Raw genomic sequence first — 17,579 nt, 5'->3', positions numbered from 1 at the left:
AGTCCTTAATTTTTCTTTTTTCAGGGGAGGATTCATCCTAAGCTAACATCTGTTGCCAATCTTCCTCTTTTTCTTTTTCCTCCCCAAAACCCCAGTACATAGCTGTATGTCCTAGTTGTAAGTCCTTCTAGTTCTTCTATGTGGGATGCCACCACAGCATGGCTACTGAAAGATGAGTGGTGTGGTTCCACAACCCAGAAATGAACCCGGGCACCCTAAGTGGTGAGCACCAAACTTTAACCACTAAGCCATCAGGGCAGCTCCAGAAGTCCTTAATTTTAATGTAGTCCAAATTAATAATCTTTTACTCTACAAGATATCAAAACTTAATATGAGGCACATTAATTAAGACAGTGTAGTACTAGTCCAAGAATAGACAAATAGATCAATGGAAATAGAGAGTTCAAGAATGAACCCCCACACATATGGTCATGAGGTGACACGGCAGAGCAGTGGAGAAGGGGTAATCTTTTCCATAAGTGATGCTGGCTTATCTTGATATCCATATGGAAGAAATGAATCTTGACCCTAACACATGCCACACACCAATCCTTCCCAGGAAGACTGTAGATCTAAATGTGAAAGATAAAACAATAAAACTTTTAGAAAAAATCGTTAAACATCTTTATGACCCTGAAGTAGGCAAAGATTTCCTTAAGTCTTAATGAGTGCTGACCATAATGGAAAGAATGATAAATAACATGACATGTTTCTGTCCAATGCTTCATTTCACATCTTTGTCTCTTTTTTTTTTGGATGTGTGACGACTATAGTTTGTTTTTTGACCCAATCCTATAGTCTTTATCTTTTATAGCAGAATTCAGCTCATTCAACTTAGTTGAATTATAATATATTTAATTTCATGCCTCCTATTATTTTATGTTTACTATTTATTTTCCTTGGTTAATATCTCTTTACTTTATCTTTTCTTATTTTTGCTGATTTGGTCACATTTCTCTTAATTCCCTTCTAGGTTCTTATTACCTTGGAATGCTGATAGTTCAGGATTTTGATTATTTTTTAAAATATTTTATTTTACTTCATTTATTCCTTCTCTAACACTCTTCCCTTCTTTATACAGATCCAAGCTTTTGATTTATATAATTTTTACTTTGCCTGAAGGATTTCTTTTAACGTTTCTCTTTTTTTGGTGAGGAAGATTGATGCTGAGCTAACATCTGTGCCAATCTTCCTCTATTTTGTATATGGGATGCCCCCACAGCATGGCTTGATTAGCAGTGTATAGGTCCATGCCCGGGATCCCAACCCATGAACCCTGGGCTGCTGAAGCAGAGCGTGTGAACTTAACCACTATGCCACCAGGCCAGCCCCTTGATTATTTTTATCAATTTCTGCTAGTAGTTGCCTTCACCATTTTACAAATATGATTGCCTGTATTTTCTCAATTGCTGAATCCAAATAATATCAGCTCTAGTAATAGAGATGCTATATTTGCCTTCTCCTCATTTCACTCAGTAGATTTTCCCAGAGTATTTTCAATTTTCCACTTAGTAATAATAATAATATTATTTTTTCCAAGCGCCCAATTGCATTATTTTTCTTTATTCAAATATAACTATATATCACTTGCAAAGATCATTTCTCAAAACTGCTTTCCTCTCATTTTGAGGTTTCCATAACTATTCAGTGTAGAATTGTTTAGACTGTTCTCTTGAGTATTCCCTCGAGATAGGAATATTGGCGTATTTATGCTATAAATGCTTTTATGTCTAAAATTGTCTCTTTTGCTCTGAAAGAAGAATAGGGTTGAGCCCCAGCTTGGGTTTAAAATTCTCGGATCTCAGTCACTTTCTCTCAATAGTTTGTAGATGTTTTCTTCTAATATGGCTCCCACTGTTGCAAATAAGAAGTCTAGTGCCATTGTGACTCCTTCCATTGTAAAGAACACGTTGTTTCTGCCTGGAAGTGTTTTAGGTTTTCTTATTATCCTTTAAATTAAATGAGAAACCAGATTTGGGATTGATTGGGTTCCTCTGGGAGTCAAGGATTGGGGCAGTTTCTGTGGGGGAGGATCAGTCAGTTAGGGTCCAATAGGATTAGATAACCCAGGGCCTATAGATGTCATTCATATTGGAGCAGTGAGTGACAGTCTTGGGGGATCCTTAGAGGAAAATAATTGGAGACGTCTGTGGATAAGTGATTGGGACCTCTGTAGAAATTCTTGAGGTTTTGTAAGAATTGGAGATGTAAGTATCTGAAGTCACTGATTGGTCGTGAGAGTTATTGATTGGGACACTGAGGTGGTGAATGATCAATTGCAAACCTGGGATCACAAGTCTCTGGGAGTCAGTTTTGGGGGTCTTATAGGAGTCATTGATTGGTACCTGTGGACATCCATAATGGCAGGACTGTGTGAGTTGGGATGTGATGGACCAGAAGGTCTATTATTGGGAGTCACTGATTCTATATATGGGCTGTGAGTTATGTGGTCCTATAGGAGGGCAGGTTTGGCCCACCAGGGGCATTGAGCAGACCAATGGCTGGTTTTCTTTTGAGGGTGTGTGGTGATTATTTGAGGAGCCTATGGAAACCAGTTGACAGCACCATTTGGGACACAGTTTTTGTCAAGTAGTGTTGGTTAGTGATTTCGAAGCCTGTGCAGACATGCTGGTTTTCAAGGGCCCAGATGGAATTGAGGGGAGGGGCAGATGAGTTTACTTTTTCATCTTTGGCAGAAGAGAGCGGACTGTATAAGTTGTCCAGAATGTACACTGAATTATACAGAAGATTGGTTTATGCACATGTGACAAGGTCACCCCTCAACCAGAGCACTTTGAAGGCAGCAAGAAACAGAAATAATGTTTATTGTGACTCTGCCATAAATAGAACACCATATGGCACAATAGTTACAAAAATGCACTTTGGAGCCAGGCATACCTGAGTTTGAATCTCTGTCCTCCCCCCTAATCTGGGGATCTTGGGGAAAATTTCCTAGTATTTCTGAACAGCACTATCTGATGGCAAATGGGAATAATAATAATAGTAATACCTGGTTCACAAGATGAGTGTGAAAATTAAATGAGCCCCTAATAAAATATGCCTTGCACCATGTAATACTGGCAAGATTTAATATTAATGGCATGTGCTCCAGGTGCCAAGTGCAAGTGAGTGCTTTAGAAGCATCACTTCATTTAACTCTTAACAATCCTAGGAGGTGGGTATTTTCATCCTCAATCTTAAGATGAGGAAACTCAGACGAAAGTGACTTCCCCAGATTCCAGCTAGAATGTAGAAGAGCTATTCTAACCCTCGTTCATTTTACACCAAATCTCATGAGCTTTTCCCATATTCTATGCTAATACTCGGTGTTGGTTTTACTGAACTTTTCTCTTCTGTAGTATCCAGCACGGAGAGCCAGCCCTTGGTGCTCCCAGGAAATGTTCGTGGAGTGAATGTGGAGTGACTGACCATGTGGACACTGTCTTTCCAGGGTTTCTTGGTGCCTCTGCGGAGTCCCTGGGCCAGACCCCATAGTGAAGGCTGCAGGATCTTCCTTCTGGCCCCAGCAGCTCTGGCTGAGTCCACAGGTGCCCGCCTGGCTTCAAGCTTCTGGGAAGAGCGGAGTTGTCAACAAGAGAGCCGGAGGGCTGAGGCCCGGTGGGAACATGCCAGCTAACCGGAGCTCTCCCCAGTGGTCCTCAGCCCTGGCTGCAGAGAAACATGGCAGCTTGTGTAAGGTGAGAAGGGAGAGGTCTCTGGGGGCAGGAGCTCATTCAGTGAGGAGATGACCCAGACCTGTCACCAAGGCCTCAGGGCAGGGCAGGTGGCTCACAGAGAGCAACATATTCCAGACAGGCTGCCCCTGAGACAAATCACCATCCTCCTGCTGAGTGAGCACCATGTGGCTGATGTCCCACATCCAGAGCCCTGTGTGTTTCAGTGGAAAATGTGATGCAGCTGATGGAGGAAAGGTGGGATGGGAGGGTCAGCCCCACACCTGGGGGAGGGGAATGCAGCTCCCTGCAGGGTGTTTGTGGGTGCAGTTGAGGTGGGAGCGGCCACCGGCCCTAACCAGAGAGATGCTGCCCACTGACTCCCAGCACAGACCCTGCACTCTCCATTGGCTCTTTGCAGACGCTCAGCCGATCCTCAGCAGACCTCCTTTCCCCTGCTCTCTGGGGGTTCGCTGACTCCTCCTCTGTCTTGGTCTAGGGCAGAAGAATCCTTTTCTCTGGAACTGAGAGGATGGCAGGGTAGTAGAGTGACCACAGTCTCTAGGGCCCTTCTAATTCTTCCTCCTCCTTTCGAAGATGAATAAAATGGCCTGAGAAGGGACAAGACTTGCCCCGCCACCCAGATCGTGAGTGACAGCAGTGGAGTGGAACCAGGTCTTCTGAGTGTGTCCCCCACCCTCACCACACTACAGCCAAGACCAAGTTTCCCACTGAAAATTCCCCTCGAGATTCTGTAAACAGAGGAAGACGATGAGAGAGCCAGACCCTGCTCGACAGCTCCCTCCTTCTGACCTTCCTGTGGATGCTGTCACCTCTGGCGACAGGCTGATTGTCACAAGGACTCAGGGCCATGTGGTCATTAACATAATATTACACTTTTAAAAATTATTTTGATTTTTTTTAAAGATTTTATTTTTTTCCTTTTTCTCCCCAAAGTCCCCCAGCACATAGTTGTGTATTCTTCGTTGTGGGTCCTTCTAGTTGTGGCATGTGGGACGCTGCCTCAGCGTGGTTTGATGAGCAGTGCCATGTCCACGCCCAGGATCCGAACCGACGAAACACTGGGCCGCCTGCAGCAGAGCGCACGAACTTAACCACTCGGCCACAGAGCCAGCCCCAAAATTATTTTGATTTTTATTATTTCATAATTTCGTTATTTCACAATAAAATTTTAGAAAATGCAGATAAGCAAATAGAAGAGACTAAAGCATTACTTGTAATTCCAGCAGTACCCAAAGTTAACCATTGTTAACATTTAGCTATATTTCCTTCCTTTGAATGTGCGTGCATGCACGTATGTGGGGCTATGAGTGTATGTACATATCATACATATATATATTATCTAGCTCAAGTTTAAAAATGGAATCACAGTATTTGGTTTTTTTCTTTTTTTCTTTTTCAGGGGAAGATTTGCTCTAAGCTAACATCTGTTGCCAATCTTCCTCCTTTTTCTTCCGTTTTTGCCCCCCAAAGCCCCAGTACATAGTTGTGTATAGTTGTAGGTTCTTCTATGTGGGCCATCACCACAGCATGGCTACTGACAGACAAGTGGTATGATTCCATGCCCAGGAACCAAATCTGGGCTGAGAAAGCAGAGTGCACTGAACTTTAACCGCTAGGCCATCAGGGCTGGCTCAGTTGTCTCCTTTTTAATTTGGCAATTTAACATAATTTTCTAGGCAATAAATATTTTTCTTCATACACACATGATGCATAGCATTGTATCCTGTTGATGAACTATAATTTATTTGACCAATCCATTATATGTACATTTAGGGGGTTTCAAGTTTTATGTTGTGATTAAAACTGCTCTGGTGAGGGACCGGCCCCATGGCTGAGTGGTTAAGTTTGTGTGCTCCACTTCGGCAGCCCAGGGTTTCACCAGTTCAGATCCTGGGTGTGGACCTAGCACCACCCATCAGGCCATGCTGAGGTGGTGTCCCACATAGAAGAACTAGAAGGACCTACAACTGAAATATACAACTATGTCCTGGGGCTTTGGCGAGAAGAAGAAGAAAAAGAAAAAAAAAGATTGGCAACAGATGTTCGCTCAGGTGCCAATCTTAAAAGAAAACAAACAACTGCTGTGGTGGAATTCCTACACCTAAATCCTTTGGCCCAAGTCACTGAAATTCTATTTTGAGTCAACGGTCTAGGGGCATTGAATGGTTAATGAATTGCTGCCTAACAGCAGTGCACTTTCACTCTGGAAAATTGCCCTTGGTCTAGACTCTGCTCCATCATATCAGTCACAGACCCACAGGTTGGGGCCACGGCAATGTGGTCCTCCTCAGTCGTTTTGCACATGACCTCTTGCCTGGCCACTATGTGGGAATTTCTAGATGAATGATTCTGGGCGCTTCAAGGCACATTTCTGCACTCAAGTCTTCCTTCCCAACCATAAATCTCTGCCTACTTGCAAGAAGAGATGGAAATGGCTAAGACCCTGGTGAATTTTATTTATTCATTTATTTATTGGTTACATTCTTGGTTTTTCGTTAAATGTCAAGGAGCAGGGAATGGGCAGAGGTACCAAAGAACCAATAAAAATGTCCCCAGGAGTGGGGAGCAGCCAGGTGGACCAGGAAATAGTGACTAAAGCTGGAAAACAGGCAGAGGGGTCAATAAGAGAAAGAGGGACAGGGAATAGTCACAGGGAACAGCTGGCGGGGCTATGGTGCACTTAGTGGAAATGAAGGACAGCCAAGGGACCCAGGGGACAGGTGGGGAGCACAGTGGAACAAATAGAGGAAACGGGAAATACAAGCCAGTGGCCAGGGAGCAGCAGAGAGACCAAGAAACAGTGGTCAGGGCTGGAGAAGTGGTCAGAGTGGGGAGCGAGGAAGAGCCAGAGAGTTGGAACACAACCAGAGGGACCTCGAAATAAGAGGCGGGACCAGGAGATAGAGGAGTCAGAGAGCAGCTAGAGGGAACAGGGACCATCCAGAAGGATAAGGAAACAGAAGACGGCCAAAACGGAAAAAGCAAAAAGGTTTGGTGTTGTGCAGGACAAGCAACTTCACGAGGCACTAGGGTTTGGAGGAGAATCTGAGGGGATGGGGAAAGGCAGAGGTCCCGGGAAACAAGAAAAGGGGAGAAATGGGAAAGATGAGCCTGAGAGCCGGCAACAGCCAGAGGAGGCGGGGCCCAGCTGCTGAGGCTGTGGAGGACTTAGCGGGGCAGGGAAGGGACGGACCCACAGCCCAGCTGGAGAGACAGAGGAGGGCCTCCGGGGCTGAGGAGTAGCCGAGGGCACCAGGGCCACATGGAACAGGAACAGTCGCTGAAGTCAGGGAAGAGCAAAGCTGTGCTGGACACTAGGTGTCCACTAGAGGTCCCAGGGACTAACCAGAGAACTAGGGAACAGCCAAGTGGGCATTAAAAGTGTGTCTGGTGTTGGATAGCAGCCTGACTGAGCAGGGAGCAGCCAGAGGGACTAGAGAAGAGCCAGGGTATCCATTCCTGAAGCTAGTTAGCAGCCAAAGGCCCCGTGCAGCGGGCACTGGGGTTAAGAGACAGTTGCAGAAGCCAGGGAGAGGCTGGGAACAGCCAGAGTTCCCTGGGATAGGGGGACATGGGTTTCCTGGGCTGTGGGACTAAAACAGGAAAAGTCCTGGGCAAACTGGGACGGTTGGTCACCCTGCCCAGGAAGCAACCAGTGGAACCCGCCAATAGACATGATGTAAGTGATGGAAAAGTGAAAGTACAGGATCCAGCTGTGGCAGAGAGCCCACAGAAGTAGTCTGCTTTGGTGGTCAAGAGCCTAGGCTAGGAGCCAGGTAGACCAGCGCTCCACAAAGTGTGGTCCGTGGACCAGACACAGGAGCCTCAGCTGAGAGCGTATTAGAAATGCGTGCCAGGACTGCCCAAGGGGCAGGGAAGAATTGGGACCAGAGAGCAGCCAGAGGACTCAAAGGGCAGTCAGTCTGTGTCAACTAGAAGGAACGAGAAAGGCTCAACAGGACCAAGGAACAGCCAGGTGGACGAGGGCACCATCAGAAGAACGGTGCCCCAGACTAAGGATCAGCTAGAGGGACAACTGTTGAAAGGAACACACGACAGGAGCACCAGAGATCAGTCAGGGAAGAAGAAACAGGAGGCATGGAACAGTTCGAGGGACCCAGGGACAATCAGAGGAAACAATAACAGGGCCATCAGAAAGAGACCAGGGAACACTCAGAAGGAACAAGAAATGTTTAGAGGGAACAGTAAACAGAGAGGGACCAGGAAGAGTCAGATGGGGACCATGTAGAGGGAACAAGGACCAGCAGAGGGAGCAGGAAGAAGCCAGGAGACAGGAGAGGGCAGGGTAGGCAGGGAAAGCCAGCGGGAGGAGCGCAGGGGCACAGTCGGAGGGAACAGGGACAGACAGAGGGATAGGGAGCAGCCAGAGGGAGCAGGAGAGACCAGGGCACACCCAGTCGAGGGGGGCCATGCAGACAGGCTGGGGATCTGGCCCCGGGTGAGGGCACAGTGAGCCAAGCACTCGCTGCACGCTTTCAGCCAGCCTAGGGTGTGCAAGGGCAAGATCAGATCACAGGAGGTGAAGCAGATGTGCTGGGGCAGGAGTGAGAGCAACTCTGAAGTGGGATCACTGAGCCCCAAGGCCACTGCAGAGTACCACACAGCAGATGGCCAGGGACAGAATGGGCCGCCCAGCACGCCCGAGGGTGAGAGCTCATAATGTGCTGGGACTGAGATGACCCTGACGGGAGATGTCGCTGTGTGTTCGCTGGAGAGCTGTGAGGAGCTGGAGTGGGGATCATCACTTAGGATGAGGAGGTCCTTGTAGGGGCCCCGGTGGTAGTAGGGGACATGCCATCCTCCGGGGCAGAAATGGCCCAGAAATCAAACCTTTTCGTTTGTGGCGGGTGAGGCCGGAATCTGGGGGGGGGGGGGGGTCCGTGTTAGCAACTTTGTACCTAAATCTCTAGCTCCAAAGTCCCCTCCAGCACCGCACAGATGCCCACCCAGCCAGGCGGCCAGGCGGCCAGGTGCCAGAAAGCCTCCATTTTGTTGGGGAAAGGGATCAAAAAGGGGCATGCGTGGGCAGTGTACTTTGTATCTGTTAATGCTCATAAAGCCTGGCATGGTCGTGAATGTGGCCTTAGTGACTCCCAGGGAGGGAGAGACAGAGAGGGTGGTCTTTTGCCCACCAGCTTGGGCTGCCAGCTAACAGGTAGCAGCAGCACTTGTTAAAATGTTTAACAATGTCAGAATATTTTCATTCTTCTGTAAATAGCCACTCCTCCCCCGCCCCCTGCTGTTCTGTCCTGGGGTAACCAGCAAGAGAGGCAGGAGGATGGGCAGACAGAATGAGAGCTTCCCTCGAGTCTGACCCCAGGGCTCTCCCTGGATGACACCCTTGGGTGGTGAGGGGGGACAGGTCAGGTGTGTTGCCAGGGGCACAGGTGGAGGTCCTGCTCTCAGCAACCCTCGGGGCTGTGCTCAAGAGAGCTGGAGGGTGAAGTGCCAGGACGTGGCCCAGTGCTGGCAGATCTGCCCGGGGGCTGCTGGGGGTGGAGCCGGTACTGTGAGTTCCTGGCTTCCTCTGCAACCCTGGACGCGGGGGACGGCCAGGGCCCCCAGAGGCCAAAGGGCCTTTTGATGAAGAAAGGTTCCTCATTGCCTCACAGTCGAATCCTCAGTTCTTTTCTTTGATGCTTAGTGCATTTTCTGTCTTGTTTAGGAAATCCTCACCCATCCCAAGGCCTAAACGAATATTCACCTATATTTTCTACGAAGAGTTTGAAAACTTTGCTTCTTTTGAAACTTTTGATTCTTTTGAAATAATTTCAAAATTAAAGAGAAGTTAAAAGAATAGTGCAAAGAACTACATATGCCCTTCATCCAAAATCACCAATTGTTAACATTTTGCCAGATTTGCTCTCATTCTTTTCTCAATTTATGTATGTATGTATGTGTGTGTATGTGTATACACACAGATATATTTAAAACTTTATTTTCTGAACCATTTGAGAGTAATTTGCAGACGTAATTCTCCTTTACTCTTAAATACTTCGATGTGTATTTCTTTTTTTTTTTTTTTTTTTTGAGGAAGATTAGCCCTGAGCTAACATCTGCTGCCAATCCTCCTCTTTTTGCTGAGGAAGACTGGCACTGAGCTAACATCCATGCCCATCTTCCTCTACTTTTTATTATATGTGGGACACCTACCACAGCATGACTTGCCAAGCCGTGCCATGTCCACACCCGGGATCCAAACCGGCGAACCCCGGGCCAGCGAAGCGGAAGGTGTGAACTTAACCACTGCGCCACCGGGCCTGCCCCGATGTGTATTTCTTTTTTTTTTTTTTTTAAGGATTTTATTTTTTTTTCCTTTTTCTCCCCAAAGCCCCCTGGTACATAGTTGTATATTCTTTGTTGTGGGTCCTTCTAGTTGTGACATGTGGGACGCTGCCTCAGCATGGTTTGATGAGCAGTGCCATGTGTGCGCCCAGGTTTTGCACCGACGAAACACTGGGCTGCCTGCAGCGGAGCACGCGAACTTAACCACTCGGCCACGGGGCCAGCCCCCCCGATATGTATTTCTTAAGAACAAGGACATTCTCTTACATAACTACACTACAATTTTCAAAATAAGAAATTTCACATTGCTATAGTACTATCTAATATACAATGTTATTTATTTAGTTATCTAATATACAATGTTTATTATTTAGTTACCTAATATACAATATGTAATATGCAGTTCCCCCAGTTGTCACAATAATATCCTTTATAGCATTTCTGCTGATCCAGGATCCAATCCAGGTTCCTGTGTTGCGTGTAGTTGTCACGTCCCTTTAGTCTTTAATCTGGAGAAACTGTTCCTTAGCCTTTCCTTGACTTTCATGGCACAGACCACTTGGAAGACTCTCCCTCAGTTTGGGTTTGTTTCTTGCTTCCTATGAGGCAATCTAATTAAGCATTAGATTCAGGTCATTCATTTTTGTCAGGGACATCACAGAAATGATGCTCTGTTCTTCTCAGGGTCAGTAGGCATTCAATATCAATTTGTCCTTTATTGATAATATTAACTTTGATCACCTGGCTAAGATGTTATCTGTCAGGTACTGTAAAATTACTATCTTTCCCTTTGTAATTAATAACTATTTTGTGGGGAGACACTTTGAGACTATGTGGATATCCTATTTCTCATGCCCTTGTCCACTGATTTTGGCATCCAGTGACGACTCTTGCCTGTAACAATTAATTGCTGTGCTGTTTCTCTAATTCCGTCACTTCTTCTACATTTATGAGTTGGCATTTTACTGTAAGGAAAAACATTCCTCGCTCTAATGCTGAAAGGACTATGACATGCCAGGCACAATGAGCACACCTTGATTTGCCATTTGTCACTAATGGGAACTAGAGCTTCTTGGAGAAATGACTGACTCCAGGGTTAGAACAGAGAAAGTATGAAGTGATCCTGGAAAGGAACAAAGTGCTCACAAGATGGGGACATGTCAAAAGGACACAGGAGGGGCTGGCCCCGTGGCTGAGTGGTTAAGTTCATGCCCTCTGCTTTGGCGGCCCAGGGTTTTGCTGGTTCAGATCCTGGGTGCGGACGTGGCACCGCTCATCAAGCCACACTGAGGCGGCGTCCCAAATGCCACAGCTAGAAGGACCCACAACTAGAATATACAACTATGTACTGGGGGGCTTTGGGGAGAAGAAGAAAAAAAAAAAGAAGATTGGCAACAGATGTTAGCTCAGGTGCCAATCTTTAAAAAAGGGAAAAAAAAGGACACAGGAGCCACCTTGAAGGAGCTCCCTCTGGCCAAATCCGGAACAATTTGAGTAGCAAAATAAATAACGATAGTAACAGATTGTTACCCACTGAATAAAGTAGGAAGTCACCGGTCCGTATGATAGGTAGGTAGGTATGTAGGCTGCAGATAGGGAAGAAGTGAATGCTCCTTTTTAATAGCATCCTTTTTTGGTTTGTCCACTACTCCAGTCTTTCTGAGGATAATGTTGTAGGTTGTTAAAACTTTTTATTTTGAAATAACTATAGATTTACAGGCAGTTGCAAAGATGGTACAGAGGGGTCTCATGTCTCCCTTTACCCAGCTTCCCCCAGTGGTTACATCCCGCACACTAGAGCCCAGTACATGGAGAGCCACATCAGACGATGTTATATGTCTTGCTTTGACCTTCAAACATAACATAGAAAACTCAGGAGGAGAAAGAGAGTCTATTGTATTTACCTATATTTTTGCTCTTTCCATTTTTTCTTCTTTCCCGATGTTCCAAGATTCCTTCTTTTATCATCTCCTTTCTGTCTAGAGAACTTCCTTTAGTCATTCTTTTAGGATAGGCCTGCTGGCAACAAAGTTTTTCAGTTTTCCTTCATCTGAGAATAGCTTGATTGCCCCTTCATTTCTTCTTTCTTAATAACAGCTTTATTGAGATAGAATTCACACACCATACAATTTACCCATTTAAAGTGTACAATTCAATAGTTTTTTGTATATTTATGGATATGTGCAACCATCACCACAGTCAATTTTAGAACATTTTCATCACCCCAGAAAGAAACCCCACACCCTTTAAGCACCACATCCCCCCTCCCCACCGCCCTGCCCCCCCCCAACTGGAAGCAACCACTAACACACTGTCTGGACACTTCACATGAATGGAATCACCATATGTGGTCTTTGTGTTTGCCTTTTTTCACTCAGCATAATGTTTTCAAGGAGCTCCCTCCAGCTAAATCTGGGACAATTTGAGTAGCAAAATAAATAATGATAGTAATATATTATAACCCACTGAATAAAGTAGGAAGTCACCAGTCCGTATGACAGGTAGCCAGGTACATAGATAGGCAGATAGATAGCCATGTTGTGGCTTGCATCAGTATTTCATTTCTTTTTATGGCTGAATAATATTCCATTGTGCAGACATATTACATTTTGTTTATCCATTGGTCAGCTGATGTGCATTTGGGTTGTTGCCACCTTTGGGCTATTATGAGTAATGCTGCTATAAACGTTTGTGTACACGTTTTTCTGTGGACATATCTTTTCATTGATCTTGATTATACATACATCCAGGAGTGGAATTGCTGGGTCAAATGGTAACTGCATGTTTAATTATTTAAGGAACTGCCAGGTTGTTTTCCAAAGCAGCCGCACTATTTTACATTCCCACCAGTACTGTATGACAGTTTCCAGTTTCTCCACGTCCTCACCAACACTTGTTATTATCTGACTTTTTGATTCTAGCCATCCTAGTGGGTGTGAGGTAGTATCTCATTGTAGATACTTCACTTTGATTTGCATTTCCCTGATAATTAACAATGTCAGGCATCTTTTCATGTATTTATTGGCCAGACCACTTCATTTCTTAAGGATAATTTTGCCATATATGGAATTCAGGGTTGATAGTTCTTTTCTTTCAGCACTTGAAAAATGTCGTGCCACTTCCTTCTCTTCCCCATGATTTCTGATGAGAAATCCACTGTCACTTTGTTTTTCTCCTATAGGTAAGGTGTCGTTTCTCTCTTGCTAATTTCGAGATTTTTTTTCTTTGTCTTTAGTTTTCTCAAGTTTGATTATAATGTGCCTTGGTGTAGATTTCTTTGGTTTGTCCTTTTGAGGTCTGCTCAGCTTCTTGTATCTCTAGGTTGATCTTTTCTGCCAAATTTGAGAAATTTCCAGCCATAATTTCTTCAAATACTTTTTCAGTCCCACACTTTCGTCTCTCCTTCTGGGACTCTGGTGACACGAATGCCAGAGTTATAGTCTCTATAACACGAATGTTATAGTCTCACAGGTCCCTGAGTCTCTGCTCATTTTTTTTTTCAATTTTCTTTCTGTTGTTCAAACTGGATCATTTCTACTTTTCTATCGTCAAGTTCTCTGATTCTTTCCTCTGTCCTCTCTATTCTGGGGTTGACCCCATCCATTGAGTTTTAAAATTTGGGTTATTGTACTTTTCAGTTCTAAAATTTCCATCTGGTTCTTCTTTAGATCTTCTATTTCTTTGCTGAGACTTTCTGTTTTTGCATTTCTTTTAAATATATTGAAGCATTTTTATGGTGGCTGCTTTAAAATTCTTGTCAGATACTCCCAACATCACTGTCATCTTGGTGTTGGTGTTTGTGGATTGTCTTTTCTCCTTCCAGTTGAGATTTTCCTGCTTCTTTGCATGATGCCTCATTTTCAATTATGTGCTGGATATTTGGGGAACTATGAGACTCTGGATGTTATTTAAATCTTGTGTTTAGCAGGCCTCCTCCAACACTGTTCTACTAGAAAGGAGACTCTCCTCCTTACTGCCAGGTGGAGGCGGAATTTCAGGCTCCCTGCTTGGCCTCCTTTGACACCCCAGAGGGGGATGAGCACCTTGTGGCTGCTGGGTCAGGGTGGAACTTCAGGCTCCCCACCAGACTGCCTCTGGCACCACGCTGGTGGGGAGGCAGAAGGGTGCCTCCTGACTGGGTGGGGGTGGAAGTCCAAGATCCCCACATAGCTTAAACTGACACTGGAGGGGAGGGGCCTCATTCCCCCCAGGCAGGGATGAAAATCTAGGCCCACCCCTCAGCCTCTGCTGATGGGAACAGCGGTGAGGGCTACAGTTTTTTCTGCCATGCTTGGCTTAAGTAGGGCAGTAATTTAAAATTTTCTCTCTTGCTACGTCGCCCCTTTCCTGGTACTTTGGCTAGAAAGAGCAGGCTTTCTTGGGGCTGTTTTTGCTTGCACCAGTTGGCATTCTGGGTTGCCAGCTTCTCCAGCACCCGGTCTAAGATATATGGGGCAAAAGGAAAGCTTAGGGAAATCACTGCTCTCTCCTTCTTCAGGTTCCGAGGTCCCTAGCCAGTTCGCCTCCTTCTCTCCAGCTGACAGCGTTGTCTTCTCTTTGTTTTATATATAATATCCAGGGGTTTTAGCTATACTTAGCAGGAAAAATAAGAACTATGTCTATTCCATTTTGGTCCCATTGGTAATTTTTAACTTAAGTTTTTGAATAGGGAATACATTCACACGGTTCTCTCCCCGGCTCCCCAGATCTCCCTCGCCAGAAAACTAGTCTTGATTAGTTTGTGGGTGGGTAGGTGGGTGGGGCATATGCTTAGAGATTATGCAAATAAAGCAACTAAAAAAAATCCTTAATATTTTCCACAAAGATAGTAGATACTGTTATGTTGAACACTGATTTTTTAAAAAATTACTATTTATTTTTAATTATTTTATCATGAACTCTTACACACATTTTGAATAATGCTGCTATAAATATTCTTGAACATGCCTCCTGTTACACATGTGCACATATTCCAGTTGGACGCCTTTCCATGAATGGAAGCACTGTGTCCTGGTGCATGCATGCTTCAACATCACCAGTTAAAGCAAAAATGCTTTCCAACATGGTGGTACCCACATACACCGCCATCAGCAATATGAGAGTTCTCGTTGCACCATGTTCTCTTCAACACTTTGTATTGTCAGTCTTTTTCATTGAAGATGTTCTAGGGGCTGTGTAGTGGTATCTCATTGTGGTTTGAATTTGCGTTCTCTGGTTTCTAAGGAGTGTAAGCCCTTACGTGTTTATTGACGCCTTGGATTTCCTCTGTTGTAAAATGCCTGTTCAAATCCTTTGCCCACTTTTCTAGTAGGTGGTCTCTTTTTCTTCTTATTGATTTGTAAGAGTACTTTACATCCTCTGGATGTGAGCCCTTTGTCAGTAACGTGTATTGCAGATATCTTCCATTCTGTGGCTTTCCTTTTTTCTCTTATAATGCTGTTTTTGAAATGAACAGAAGTTTTAAACTTTATTGCAGACAGACTTATCAATCTTTTTCTTAATAGTTAATATTTTTAGCATTCCGTTTGAGAATTATTTTCCCTATCCAAGATCATCAAGATATTCGCCTATATTTTTTTCTTTAATATCTTTTAAAGGCTTTATTGTTTTGCCTTTCTCCCCGTATGTTCTTCCAAATGCCTCTTAGCCCCCTTTGTGTCTTCCTATGTTGGGTGTCCAAGTCTTTAAGTTGTTTTATATTTTAGTCAATTCCATATTGCCATTGCCTGGCACATAACCAATCTGTAAATGTATTGTATGTTGTTTCTACATTAACTAGAGAACTTAAATAGAGCCTATGTTAACCCCCATTTTTTAAAAAAGAATGACTAAATAACTGACTGAATGAATGTAGTACACAATGGATGTCACGATCCTTCAATGAGTTTTTTTCTCTCACAAAATAAAATACAAAGCTGAGTACTGAGTGAAAATCCTACATGATACATTATGGTAAAAGTCATTAAAAACAACTTCCCATTTATCTTCCCTCTACCCCACAGTGCTGACCGTGTCACCTTGAACAGGATTGTGTTGTTACAGGTCTCAGTGTCTTTTGAGGATGTGACTGTGGACTTCAGCAGGGAGGAGTGGCAGCACTTGGACCCTGCTCAGAGACGACTGTACCGGGATGTGACACTGGAGAACTACAGCCACCTGTGCTCAGTGGGTAAGCACAGCCGCCCTATGCGTCTGCCAGGGGCCTCAGTGAGGTATTTCCCTCCTCAGCTGCCGAGTGCTCTGGCACGTCTGGAGTGTGCAATGGTGTCCTCCTTGCTTGGTCTGAGATTTTTCAGTCCCTTTTCAGCACTATGATTATTGCTCTCTTCCCAGTGAAATGTGATTACTTTTCTGAAGAGCAAATGGAAGTATCATTGAGAGGCCCCCGAAACCCAATTAGCTGGACCCAATCCTGTATCATGTCCTGTTAACAGGGTACCAAGTTCCGAAACCAGAGGTCATCTTCAAGTTGGAGCAAGGAGAGGGGCCATGGATGTTAGAGGGAGAAGCCCCACATCAGAGCTGTTCAGGTGAGTGAGTGTGACCTGGGAAGATGGGGGACATGGAAGTAAATCTGACTTTTTCTAGGAGAGGCTGATACCTCTGAAAGGCTCTGAAGATAACCTGTCTTGAAGGTTCTAAACTTTCGGAGTTAATTGGAGAGAGCTGACAGAAGCCCCTCAGATACCTAAATGCCATCTCCAAGTATGACCATTGCCACATCTATTGTCTTCTTTGCTTGGCTTTTTGGCAGGAGAGCTTTCTCTAATCTCTGTAGCCTGAATCACAACATACCACCCCATCTTATCTAGGACCTTTTTATTCTTCCTACTCCTCTCCCACATCCCTTATCTTAGATTCCTTGTACATTCTGGTATTTAAAATTTTCTTCCTTTTTATTCCATTCCCCATATCCATTCTTTATTCCTTTTTTATCCATTCTCTGTATCCAGTCCCATGGGCAACTGATCTAATGTGTTTGAACTTTGAATTTGTGTAGTATTCTCTTAGAGCCTGAAGTATTGGCTGTGAGTATGTATTTTTATTATATATAAATTATATCGTGCTACATGTCTTAATTTTGTTCCCTTTTTTCACACATCCCTAAAATCTGTCTATATTGTGGTGTGTTCATCTGGCTTCATTCCTTCAAATTGCTGCACAGCATTCCACAGCATGCTGGTACCACATCTAACTTAACCATTCACCCAGTGGTGGAACCTAGGGCTGTTCTTAACTCCCAGCTAATACAAACAACTCTACAGTAAATTTCTACATCAGTGTTCCCTTTTGGAGTGTGAGAATTTCTCAGGGATGTATGTAGAAGACAGGGCTTGCCAGATCATTGTGTATTCTCATCCTGACTTTGACGGAGCCCCACCATATTATCCTCAGCTTGGCTGCACTAATCTATACTCCCAGCAATAGTGCACAAGGGTTCTAGCTTTCCTAGAGTTTCTGCCAACAATTAGTAGTACCAAAGTTTCTCATTTTTTGCCCAACAATGGGTATAAAGTGATATCTCATTTTCTATTTTGCATTTCTCCAATACCTAATTTGAGCATTTAATTACTG

General features: G+C 44.5%; 1 protein-coding gene across 3 annotated transcripts in view; it reads left to right on the top strand.

Annotated features, from left to right (window-relative positions):
- ZNF41 (zinc finger protein 41) overlaps positions 1-17,579 on the top strand; it is a 55,457-nt gene that overhangs the window by 24,139 nt on the left and 13,739 nt on the right. For 2 of the 3 annotated variants that reach the window (XM_070606455.1, XM_070606456.1), the window contains exons 2-4: positions 3,452-3,698; positions 16,047-16,173; positions 16,439-16,534. In XM_070606455.1, the coding sequence (XP_070462556.1) occupies positions 3,627-3,698; positions 16,047-16,173; positions 16,439-16,534 (295 nt within the window). In that variant the 5' untranslated portion in view covers positions 3,452-3,626. Of the gene's footprint in view, positions 1-3,451; positions 3,699-16,030; positions 16,174-16,438; positions 16,535-17,579 lie in introns of all 3 variants that reach the window. The other variant, XM_070606457.1, reaches the window with a different exon arrangement.

This window comes from Equus przewalskii, chromosome X (assembly GCF_037783145.1).
Source record: "Equus przewalskii isolate Varuska chromosome X, EquPr2, whole genome shotgun sequence".
Taxonomy (NCBI): domain Eukaryota; kingdom Metazoa; phylum Chordata; class Mammalia; order Perissodactyla; family Equidae; genus Equus; species Equus przewalskii.
Note: the sequence above shows the minus strand (reverse complement) of the source record. Positions and strands in the feature narration are given on the sequence as shown.